Below are 13407 nucleotides of genomic sequence, written 5' to 3'. Positions count from 1 at the left end.
ACAGGAATATCATGCAGTGGTATTTTCAGAATAAGAAAACTACTGAATCGGTCGCCATATTAACATTTATTTTAAGTGATATCACTGATATGTTTGCCGAGATTAATCATTATTACCAATTACAACTAGAACAGCTACGGGAAACAAAAAAACGAAAACACGTTGAGGTGTTAAATCAACTTATATCAGACATGGAATATATCAATGAACGAGTCGTTAAAATAATATCCGATAACAGCGATGGTAGTAAACAAAAATTCCTAACCGAGTATAATATCACAGAAGCCGATTTACCCGATTTCAGGTTTCCAGGATACAACGCGCCAGAACTAAGAAAGTCTCTTAATGATTTTCTCGGTCCATCAACTCATATCCTCAGACACGATAACGGAGATGATGGTAGGCATATTGCCCCGTACAACGTAAATATCGCATCGGTGATAGCAATCAATCTAGTGTGCGATGTTATCGAAGGGAGTTACCAGGTAAATACCAAGCAATCAAATCAAGCTCAACAGGGATATATCCTTTATTCATTTTCACCAACAGCCCCCCCGGGATTTTTGATTATTGAGAGTCCGATTAATCCGGTCTATATGCGATGCCATAATCGGTTTTTAACGAGAATTAATTTTAGACTTACCGATCAGTCAAATAACCTAATTGACCTACAAGAGGAGGAGTTAGTGATCACTCTGTTTGTAAGATCATAGCAGCAGAGGGGGCGATGACATCGACGCGGTCGTCGATGTGCTTACCGGACGCTAACGACGCTGGGGATCGGCGCGCAGAAGGTGTTAATTAAACCAAATGACGATTGGACGATCCCCAGCGTCGTCGTCGTTTTTTTTTTACCAGGCGCTGACGACACTAGATCGTTGAGTGCAGAAAGTAATAATTAAGCAAAATAACGATTGGACAAAATGTCCGATTCGCCCCCTCTGCTGCTGAGACAGCATTGACTTATTGCACTGTAATTATCTTGTTGTATAAAGACTAATCAAGCTGCAACGAGCGTTACATTTTTGTACATACATTGTGCCTTGCGTACAATGCAAGTGGCAAACATCATGCCATGTACCGGGGGCTACCATACTGCTCTTCCTCCGGTCAACCTCGTCCCTTAACTGTGTGTGTGTGTGTGTGTGTGTGTGTGTGTGTGTGTGTGTGTGTGTGTGTGTGTGTAGGATTTTTAACGTAGCTTTAACAAATTTTCAGTCATTTTACTTGATATGTAGTGTATTTTGGCCATATGACTTTAAAACAATATGCGCTACACATTGTAATGTGTGTGATTTGGATTTTTAACGTAGCTTTAACAATTTTTCAGTCGCTTCAATGTCTGCAGTGTGGCAATTTACATTGATGTCTAGCACTGGGGCGTCATGCCGCAGACATTTAGCATGATGTTCCACCCAGTCACATTATCCTGACACCAGGCCGACCAGTCCTAACACTAAAGTCTTAATGCTGAGCACCAAGCGAGACATCTGTTGGTACCATTTTTCTAAGTCTTTGGTATGACTCGGCCTGGGTTCGAACCCACAAACTCCCGCTTCCTCCACTCTAACCACTAGGCCACCGGAGTGGTCATTTGTCCCTTAACCGACAGTTACGTTACACGCATACCTTTAACTCTTTGACTATAACATTTTCCATATTGAATGAACATTTGTGGTCCGTACTGATAATAGCGAAGAGAATTCCGAAATATTCCTGAAATGCAATCAATAAAATGACTTTTTTGATTGTTTACAGATTAATCTTTTTTACTTTCTCCTTTCACCGCATGTAGTTATTTAAACAGTAGCCCACCAAAGTTTATATATTTACGTATATATACATGTACTTTATCTACAGTTAATTCTGCCGTGTGTATAAAAGGCCACGTATTTGGAAAGAGATGACGCTTATTTCCACAATTAGTCATATATGTATTAGTGGTGCGTCAGTGATATTTTTCTGCATTTGTGATAACTTTTTATTTATATTATGTTGTTTATGGCATTTAAACACTAGGTAATTTGGTTTTATCATTGTACAGTATAGCTATTAGGATTCCAAGAAAGTATTTATAATGTAAACTCTAGATTTATTAATATTAATTACTAAAGTATAGAAAACTGAATAACCAATTGTTGCGGAATAGATAGACAGAGATAGATAGAAAGATATATATATATATATATATATATATATATATATATATATATATATATATATATATATATATATATATATATAGAGAGAGAGAGAGAGAGAGAGAGAGAGAGAGAGAGAGAGAGAGAGATCTACAGCGTATACAGAAAAACATGCGAGTAGGGACTGTGCCAATATTCCAGTCTATTCATTCTAGAGAATCACCATAATGTTTGGGACTAAAATGGTGTCATTATTATTATTATTAGTAGTAGTAGTAGTAGTATTAACAAAGTACACGCAGAATTGTGTGACAGTGTCTTCATCATAACAGGTTGCTTATGACCAATACAGCCCTACCTACCTTTGTTTTTAGGAACTGCAGTCAAGGTTGGTCAGGACTGACTGGAATCCATTTTGTTAGCAAACGGTTTACCCCCCCCCCCCCCCCCCGGGCACAAATCCCCAACAAAAACAGGTCACGTTAAATTTCTCTAAGTTTTATGCAAACTCCACTTCGCTTTGTCACTAATTTGATTATTCATAGGAATCAGTGGCATTTCATCTTCACTACATACAGAATCCATATTGCTGTACACTACATCAAAGTTAGTGGACAAAAAGGTATGGATATGTTTTTATTATTCTTTTAGACACTCACTGCTAAATGTTACAGTAAACCTAACTGACATAAATGGGTCATCATTATTACCGTAATTTTTAGCCATTTCTTAGCAATTAGATTACCATCCCTCACCCACCTGTACTGAACTATGTTTCTTTTAACGATATCAAAGATAACCTGGTGTTAAAGGTGAACCTATGGTCACTGAGACATAACACGCCTCAAAACATACCAGTCAAACAGTGGTTAGTAAATGAAGCGTGGTCTCCATTTTTAACTCAATACACACTACTTATTCCCGTCAAACTAAGTTTAAAAAAAATAGCCGAGTTGTCACGATAGATCGAACAGGACAGAATTAGCACATTCTAATAAATAACTAAAAATAGGAGACAAGGAAAATATGTCATGTAAAGAAGAGTTCAGACTTAAGAATTTCCTCCTAGACTACAACTGGCCACAACATTTCGTCCAGTCTCAGGTATGTACTTCATGTTTCGAACCTCAAACACTCATTTGTTTGCTGTACGTATATAGGAAACAGTTCATTTCACACTCGCAAAAATCAATAGAGCATTGACACTAAGCCTAACACACACACACACACACACAGAGTTTTAAAAAATGAGAAAGGAGTGCAAAGGAAACTATTAAACTATTATTCATATTGATTTTGAACAAATTATCGGCTCCCACGACAACTGAAACAATAATCTGATGCGGACTTTTCCCTCTATGGTCCAACGCTAATGACGTCCAAGCTTTAACATGTTTATTTAGTTGCGGACTTTTCCCTCCACGGTCCTTTGTTAATTACGTCTTAACTTTTAACATGTTGAAATGTATATTTACTTCATAACACAATAGACTTACCGCTGTTATGAGGGAAATATATTTATGATTATAAAATAAAGTAATTTCTCCCTTATTTCTATTTTCTACCGGAGATGGTGGTGTGGATGAAATTATGATTAGAAATAAAATGAATGGGACGGATCCTTTGCTGAAGGATTCTGACAGGAGTGTTATGTAAGTGCGGTGGTCATCAGTTTATAATTTTCTAATAAAATGATCCTTCATTCCTGCAGATTCCAGGTTTATTGAAAAATAGGTAACATACAAGTAGTAAAATAACTCGAGTTTGTTTTTCTTCAAATTTGGAAATATTCAATTGCGTTTTCCCAATAAAATGCTTTCGTTGTGACGAAAACTTAATTGTAAAATACGATTATTAAAAAGAAACTTTAAAAAATCATGCCGACAATAAGAAAACATTATAAAATACAACAAAAAAATCAACTGCTGTACCGGCTAGATACAAATTACATTCGATAACGAAGTTGAATGTTGATATATTCGATGGACCGTATCACTTAATTGAGCAAATAACGCAGTTGATAGACCGCGTCTCATACAACAATAATATAGATGTACGAAAATATGCCTATAATTCTTAAGTAATTTTGACCAAATTGATAAATAATATGTCTGAACCAACTCTTCCTGCTAAAGTAACATCAGACATCTTTAGCAGAAAGGGAGATTTTGAAAATAATTTGTCTGTACAGTTTGTATACGACATGTATAGTTTCACTTTCTCTTCGTGCTAATAACGTAGAGGGTTTCTTTTCTTCACACAGTGTGGCTGTATAAAAGGATACCTGGGATGGCGCGTACTATCGTGCTTGTATCACGGGATCTGGATAATTCTCACTGGTGTATATTCATGGCAGTTTGCGGGGCCTGACCCTAACCAGCAGGTCAAGTGGTTCATCTACCTCACCGATTGGACATACTTCGTCCTGACTGTGGCAACACTTCTGGATTGTGTTGTTGTCGCATACGTTTTCATCGCCAGGAAAGATATTGCCGAAGGTAATGTATCCAAAGTGTTTTTTAACAGATGACCTTGAAACGATCTAAATAAGTTATTGTCACTTTCAACCGTAATCGGGTCAAGGTAATGTGTCACTACCACACATTTACAGTTCGAGTTATCATTCTAACAAAAATAGGTACACCTAATAATTTGATATTGTCTTCTGAAACTGTGAATGAAACAAAAAATTTAGAAAATGTAAATATTTCATAGCAACATTTAATAAGCAAACCAAACAACAATTCATGCAGAAAAAAAAATTAAAAAAAAAATAAAATAAAAAAAGTAGAAAGAATATCACGACGGGAAATATTAATACAGCTTCTGTTAGCATAGCTATCAAATCTAAATTTTTGATTGAAAGAAAATGTTCCAATAATACCGAACAACTCTTCCATTTTTGCATTAGTGACGTTCCTTTAAAACGTATTGCTCTTACTTTTTAAAAAAAAAAATCTTCGTCATTTTTCTAATTATTCTTTTATAAGACCAGTCTGACAAGAACGTGTAAATGAAATGTTTGTAATTTATTGACAAGGAACAATAATTAATTATACACTCTGTTTTGCATTTGACCGGTATGGTAGCAGTTACATTGCATTCTGCCGATGAATTTTCGCTGTATTGCACTCGGACTAAATAACGGGCATGCTGTGCCACATTTGACCGAGTCTAGTCTGGTTCCCTGCTCACTAGGCTCCCTGCGTTGCACTCCGCTATCCTATAGTATAGGGGAGTATAGTATAGCGGAGTGTAACGCAGGGAGCATACTAAGCAGGGAACCAGACTAGACCGAGTCCTCCGTAAGGATTTGAAATGGCGTGCTGTATACCGTTCTTTACGACGGCCAAGGGAGGCCAACAGAATGACAACTCCAAAGGATCATATATTGTGCAAGGACCCATTTTTCTAAAGTTGCAAAAAAAAAAAAAAATGTTAGTTTTCAATTTTGCTAACATTTCTAAATATTGAGTAATATTGCCATTGTTTGTTAAACTGTATCTATCTCGAGAGAGAATTATAGCAATGGAGAATTTCATGCCTGGAAATTTTTACTAGAAATAGATTAATCATGTCTATTAATTGTTCAAAATATTTCGGAAACAAAGTTTGGAGTTAACGTTTATGACGGAAAGACCTGGCCCCTCAGTAATTTAACTTGACTCAATATCATATGTTTGTCTCAAATATTCAGACCAATAAGATCTCTGCGTTTGTATATCTGAAATAAGATTTCCAAGTCTGGAGTAATATTTAGCATTTATTATTTATGTTAAGTAAAATAGGGTGGGGGAGGGGCCTGGATATATATGTTGTAATATATTTGATTAATTTATCAGCCTCAGTCTTGATCGCTTGACTAATTAAAGGCGAGGATGGGGAATAATCCGTTGGATGCTTTTGAAATGTTATTGTCTCGGTGGATTGAGAAATTTTTAATTGGTGTTATGGCGTTTTTTGTTAACTGGGGAATTGCAGGTATGATTACCCAGGATTTGGTTACATTAAGAAAAGCTCATCTAATACATTCAGGTGTATAAATGTCCAAATATGAGCTGATCCCACATTTTAGAGACAATAGTAATCTGTCCGACATCAGGAAATATGTAACGTGAAATCTCTCTCTCTCTCTCTCTCTCTCTCTCTCTCACACACACACACACACACACACACACGCACACACACACATGAGAGAGAGAGAGAGAGAGAGAGAGAGAGTACTATATGCCGTATTTGATTATGTTTGGTTTATTTTTCCGCAGGAAAGATCGCAACCATGACATGGTATTTAAAGGCAGACTGGGTGATGTTTGAAATGTCCAATGCAGCAAATTTCTTGATAACTGTTCTATTCTGGAGTCTTGTCTACAAAGGTTGGTTGGTGGTGATTGTGCGGCGATATATTTTTATACAGCGAACAGCGATTTAATGCGAACAAGCAATGGCAGAAAATAATCATAATATCGCTATAGTCTGAAAATCATTATGTACTCCCGAGATATAAAAGGACACAATAGTCGCATTTCTTCAGATCTTGAAGAGTGCAAATGATTGTCTGGAAAAAAACCTTAGCATCTTGTCCTTTTTAATTTAATTATTCAACATTGGAAGCAAAAATGAAAATTTTGTCCTTTTAAAAACCGGTCATTGTTATTGTAGATAACAGACTTTATCGGGCTTTTGCAAATCGAACGAATCTCTATCAAGAGACAACATCTTGACACTTTGCGTAACACATAGTTTGTCCGCAGTAGATCGTCGGTCGCTGTAAAGAGGCATTCCATGCACAAACGTTCAAAATTAAATTAAAAAACTCCAAATCACATGTATCTTACTACAGAAGCCCACCAGAACGTCCAATTCGGCCTGTTTAGTTTTCAGAAAGCCCTGATGTTACGGATTAAAAATAACGTGGTGTTCGTTTTTGACGTAAGAGTTCCACTCCTATGGGCATGTTGCAGATTGTAAATATTCACAGCGAAGAGAAATGAGAGTTTGATTTAACCTTTAAATGAAAGACAGTAGTTTGGTTTTTACTTGATTAAGATTGGGACATAAAAGTACATTGAGGTTGTGTATCTTAACGTAAGTCCTAAACAATGACGGTTGCCTTTATTGATGACATAACATCAAATGTCTTCAGGTTTGTCACGTGTATGGTAATTTTCTTGTCTATAACAAGAAATGTAATGTAAAAAAAAATCCATAGACTCACCTTTCGTACTAACATTCACTGATGTACTGACCACCCTTGGTATGATGTACAAGAAGGGGTATAACATAGAATTTAAATCCGATGTAAACTGAATTACTAACCCTAACATGTATATGTTTACATCTATAATGTCCCTAACCTCATATTTAAAAAAATACCACTTGCGTCTATTTCTTTTACCCTAACTATAATCTCTGTTTCCATCTGTAAGGTCCCTACGCTCCTACGGAAGTTAAATTTGGTTTTCCCTTTGTTGAAAACCACCAAACTAAAGCGTGTGTATATGTGAGAGAGCATACACATGAATGTGTGTATGTGTATGTAACACAGAGAGAGAGAGAGAGAGAGAGAGAGAGAGAGAGAGTAAACGGTCCAGTTATCTACTGTTCAAATCACATCTATCTTAACGACGCCCAGACTCCTAATTAAGTTAAAATCTAAACCCATTTTATAAAATCTCCATTCCTCTCATGCCCTCTACCCTCCTTTGAAAACAAAACTACCATCCTCATGATCTTTATATATCAATACCCATTTATCTTCTGTAAACCACCTAGATGTCTGGAGCCCCGAGTGTCCGAGTGATCTAAAGCGCTCTCCGTTACGGATCATTGCCATCTCACCTCTGTCTGCGTGGGTTCGAGTCTCGGATTCAGCCAATGTGGGTATGTGAGAAAGCTTGCCAGTATATTCTCGTGGGTGGGTGGTTCTTTCCTGGGTTTTCCCGGGTTCTTCCTCCACCATTAATACTGGCCACCATGTATAGCCTATCGTGTGCTGAAAAATGGCGTTAAACCCCACAACAACAACAATAACCTAGATGTATAATATCCAGTCCCCACATATCTACTATCCACCAAACAAGCATCTGCTATCAATATTTAACTGTCTATTATCTAACACCCAATCCTCTAATATCCAACAACCAATTATATACTCTCCACCAACCAAGTATCTACTAGCAACAAAAAGTTATATACTGTCCAGCATCCAGGTACTCCCATCCACAAAGCAATTATCTACTCTCCAGTACCCGTTTATTTACAATCCCTTGGATCCCCCCTTGTAAATTTAAAATATCCTCACTAAACACACGCCCTCTTTTTTTTAAAACTAAACAATCATACTAATAATCCGTACATATCAACACTCGGACAACTACTAGTTCCACACATCTAGATGAAAAATAAGCAGAATAAAATACTATTTTGTATGTATTTAAGCCTCTTATCAACAAAACTAACTTCATTATCTCCCTTACCACCCTAATAGCCCTATTATAAAGTCAAATATCTACCTTCATCTTTGTTATTTCTTCCTTCGCATACTCTCTTAAAACAGTCATTTTCTCACAGGGTAGGACGTATGCAAAAGAAGGGGCATGCATAAAAATAATCGTCTCCCACCCCGACCCCTACATGTCATAGTTTGACCTTAGTTACCTCTCTTTATAATATTCTGGACCGACCCCATTTCACTCATTTTAATTGAAACTAAAATCTCACTCTCGTCTACCTATTTGATATATTCTGGTTGAAAGCATAATGTGAGGTCAACGTTTCGGTCATCATAATTAATGCAAGGTTACAATTGGACGTTTTCACTAACTATCGTATATTGATCAATACAATGACCGACTTTGTTTTACCCCGAAGATCATCATGCTTTGACAGTTTCGAATTTGTTGTTTTAAATTTAGACACAGGGTGTTTTAGAAAATATTTTAATATGCACAATTAACTTTGGTTTACGGTTGTTTAAATCACAAGACTTGTGTACGAGAGAGAGACAGTCATTGTTATTATTATGATCAGAGCAGCAGGGTCATTTTGCCATTGATGTTGAAGAAAATAGATGACTATAATTTTCACAAAACTATCTTTCTAAACATGGGAAGGATGTGGATGTGCTAACTGCTCGATATATATAGTTATCTATATTTGATTTAATTTATATTTGATTTAATTTAATTGTTTGTTTGTTAGTTTTAATTTTTTTTATTCCATTACATGCTATTGTAACGTAATTTTATTTACTGCATTTGACATTTTCCAGAAATTAGTTTGACCTGACCGTTCGTAAATACTCAATAATAGTGGTACGATTAGGCTCTTAATAAATGCAAAAATAAAAGAGTGAAGACAACAAGCGTTGTAAAATTTAACAAACAGGTTATTTTCCTAGAAAACAATATAAAAATGAGGAAAAGAACTTACGGTTCTAAGAATCTAATCCAAAAATTATCCAACAATAATCCAAGAATTATAAAATATAATTATTCCTATCAATACAAGGTTATTATGAATTTGAGTTCGAGTCCCGATGAAAAATCCAAAATGGAAGGCAGTGACGTATGCTATAGCCAGTGTAGTACTGGTGTGTTTACAGTTCTTTGTGGATCCACGAACAATAATATTCTGGCGTTTGAATTCCGATTAAAAGTTCATTAAATGTCTTCGTCCAAGAATTCTATTGGAGCATTTAATATTCCTAGGGAAAAAATTAATCTCTTAGAATCCAAATAGTTTGAATAAAACTTAAAATGTAACTCCAACTGGTCACAACAGAAAAAACACCTTTCATTGTCAAAGGTGAAATGCACAACTGGCTGGTTCATTTTAAAAAACGATTATACAGTCTAAGTAAGACGCAAAATATATACCCGTATGAGCGTCACGTGATCTCTTTTTAGAAACAGATCTAAGCTCCAATAGCTTAAAAATCACGCACTCCAAGTCAGCCTTGATTTCACTCTTATTAATCCCACATTACGAATAAATAATAAAAAATAGTTTACTTGATTCTCAATATATGCATAGCATGCATCTATCTGTTGTTGTGTCTTCGTCCGATTAAATTTTTGCTTAACTCTTAATCGGGCTAGCTAGTTGCCATAAAGTGCACTATTGAAGGTGAGTGCTTTCTTGAAATGCTTGAATCCACACAGAAATGTCCCAAATAAGAGGTGAGCGGTGAGCGGAGCGGCGAGCTTTGCACAGATTTATTGAACTCACGATTGACAAAATTAAGCTTAATCCGAAATTATTCTACCATTTATATTATTCGTAGCTAGCTACAAACTGTTCATTTTCACCACCAAGAAATGCACATCACCTAGTAACACTTACTGGAATATTCGGAATAAGCATATGAAACTTTTTTTTTACACTTGCTTTTATTGATAAACTGGTCAGATTTTAAACCCAGTTAGGCTATTTGTATCTTTTTATTTGAATTCTTTTCAAAAAAAATATTTTTCAAGTAGAGATATTATATTTGTTTGCATGATTACACAAATATGACCTGATTTCGACAAACCAGATTATGTATGCGCGTTTTTATTCATATGAAGATGCGTTTGTTACACTTTCATGAGATTTAGGGGCATTTTTAATCTTTGTTAATTGATGGAATTAGACATTTTACTTGTGTATGTTAGCACGATTGCATAAACACCGTCAGCCTTAGTCAAATTAAATTTAGTACAATATCTTTTATACAGCTGAAAGATGATATGAAAACAGTGTGTCTCCACTTTTACAATACTTTTTAGTTGTATGCGCCTTTTAAATTACTAATCGATTTCCTGTGCACTTTGTAGCGATTCACACGATAATAAAAACGTTAAACTCCGTTGTATATTACTTTAAGCGCGCAGAATGATGAGTTAGATTATAATCACGCAAGCGTAAATGAAATATGCTCGTGACAAAACCTTTATATTAAGGGCAAAATAAGCAAACATAAATCTCGAACATAAATCTCGAATGATTAACGTAATAGTCATCGACTGCTAGGAAGTGACGTAAGCATCACATTACTACAGCATGTGCTAGTTATACAAATCATTCTTGAACAGAGAATGTGCATTTAATAAGGAAACTCCTTTGAAATATACCGAAAAACAGTCTTCTCAGCAGCATTAACTTAAATTTTTCTTTAAATACCTTAAAACAGTCCTAAATGCTAATTACTATTAAACATTATAGCAAAATTATAAGAAAAAGAAAAATTCCGGGCCATATTTGCATATTTCTCTATCCATTCATCCAAAATGACCTTATCAGAAGTCACTATAATTCCAAGTTAATGTTCCAATGGAGGAATATTATAGATGAGCACTTAGCAATTCAAGTGAATAATAATTGCAGTAAATAATTCCACCAAATGAAATGCTGAACACAACAATAAGACTGATTTTGCATCAGATGTTAAATACAAAAATGAGTAATTTCTCAAGTAAACAACATTATGTGAAAAGGTAAGACACAAACATAAAACCAGTATGAGGGTCAAAATTTTCATTTCTAGAATATGTTAAGTTGTCATCTAAATATATAATAAAAACATATATCTGTATCTAAATATATAATAAAAACATGTGAAACAGCAGGTACACACGTTCTTTATTAGGGAAATCCAACGTCCTTGACCCAGACGCCAATAAACATGTTTACTTCCATTGACAATGACCCTAATATCTAACCCATGCTCATAGAGAAATATTAACTGTATTATTTGTTTGCAAAATAACATTTACAGGTCAGGTACACAATGAACATCGCTTTGGATAAATATGAAGCCGTGCAATATGGAAAAAATACGCACGGTTCTGACAATGTAATGTTATCAGACACAAAAAAAATGAGCATATAATAATTATTTTATTGTTTCTCTCCCTCTCTGCCTCTTTTTCAGGCGATTATCCAACCAATGCTGTGATCATAGAAACGCATGCGCTAAATTCTGTCTACGTCATACTTAATCTGCTCTTCACGGGAGTCCCGGTCCGGATATATCACGTGTTTCATTCAATGCTATATGCTCTGGTTTACGTTCTTTTCTCGGCTTTTTACTACATAGGTGGTGGTAAGAACTATCAAGCCCAACCGTACATATATTCTGTGCTTGACTGGGGCGGGAGCCCCGAGTGGGCAGCGTTCTACTCACTAATGGCGTTGTTTATAGGCTTGCCGGTGTGTCACATGATTTGCTATGCAATATATCTCGTTAGACTGTTTATTCACAGCAAGTTTTTAGTTTCAAAATCTTCAACTAGAAGCGAACCTGAAAGAGAACTTGAGAATATACGTGTATCTGCAGTAGCTCCTTATTCCTACAATTCAACGACTCCCTAAGGGATACATCCAAATATATACTGCACCCATAGTCTTCGAATTGTATATAGGCCACGTGTCTAAGAACTTCTCTAAGCAAGAATGTAATATCCGAATTGTATTGGGACATTTTATATTTTACCTTCAAGACCGTCCTCTTTGGAAATCGGTCTTGTTAATTAGCAGCGAAAAGCTACTAAAAAGACAGAAATCTTTTTCTATTAATGTTAAGCACTATAATGTTTATCCTTGCTTTCTCATTGAAGAATTTTTGCTATTTTTGTATGAGTTTAACTTCCATTTTTTTCAACTTCAATTTATAATTTGGAGTGTTTGCTTGTCACAGCAATTTTTGCCGTCTATTTAGCAAGTATGTTTGACCAATTAAAATATTGGTTCTTGCTTTTTGGAATTCAACGTCCAAATATCAAAGTGGGCCAAGCAGACTGTAGAACATCCTGTAATTTGATCCAAATGAAATTCCTAAAGGTGAAAATGTCAGAGAAAAGACCGTGAATAATCTGAATGCATGTGTCACCTGATCACAGTCGTGGCAACCAATGCGTACAACATATATGAATTTTATGTTAATTATAAACTTGTAAAGTGGATCATACAAAGCCTAAATGCTGAGAATATAACAGAATTTACTCCTTCGGACCGAAAAGTGGCTTTCATTTGTCTCGACTTACGGCGAATATAAGAATGTTGATGCATGCATATTAGTCCAGGAGTACTAGGAAAAAATAAGATGGACTTACATACAGTGCGTGTCACTTTGAACGTTTACTTTGATAGTGCTCTCGATCTGTATATCACCTTCGTTATCAGTTTTGGGAAATTATATAATGATTACCCATGCCTGGAAAGCTAGGATGTTTTATTTATTGATTTGTATGCCACCCCCCACCCCCCCGCATAAAGAAATAAA

At 35.6% G+C, this 13407-nt stretch overlaps 1 protein-coding gene across 1 annotated transcript; it reads left to right on the top strand.

Moving 5' to 3' along the window:
• The first annotated feature begins 3167 nt into the window (after window positions 1-3167).
• Window positions 3168-13183, top strand: LOC149787962 (protein rolling stone-like). Its single transcript, XM_089973501.1, has 4 exons — window positions 3168-3245; window positions 4405-4639; window positions 6407-6517; window positions 12058-13183. Exons 1-4 carry the CDS (start codon window positions 3168-3170, stop codon window positions 12495-12497), a joined length of 864 nt encoding a protein of 287 aa, XP_089829627.1. The 3' UTR covers window positions 12498-13183.
• Window positions 13184-13407: the final 224 nt, after the last annotated feature.

Source organism: Sinohyriopsis cumingii, chromosome 11 (assembly GCF_028554795.1).
Source record: "Sinohyriopsis cumingii isolate HCF-2022 chromosome 11, ASM2855479v2, whole genome shotgun sequence".
Lineage (NCBI taxonomy): Eukaryota > Metazoa > Mollusca > Bivalvia > Unionida > Unionidae > Sinohyriopsis > Sinohyriopsis cumingii.
The sequence above is the reverse complement of the archived record's forward strand: the minus strand, read 5'-3'. Positions and strand labels throughout refer to the sequence as shown.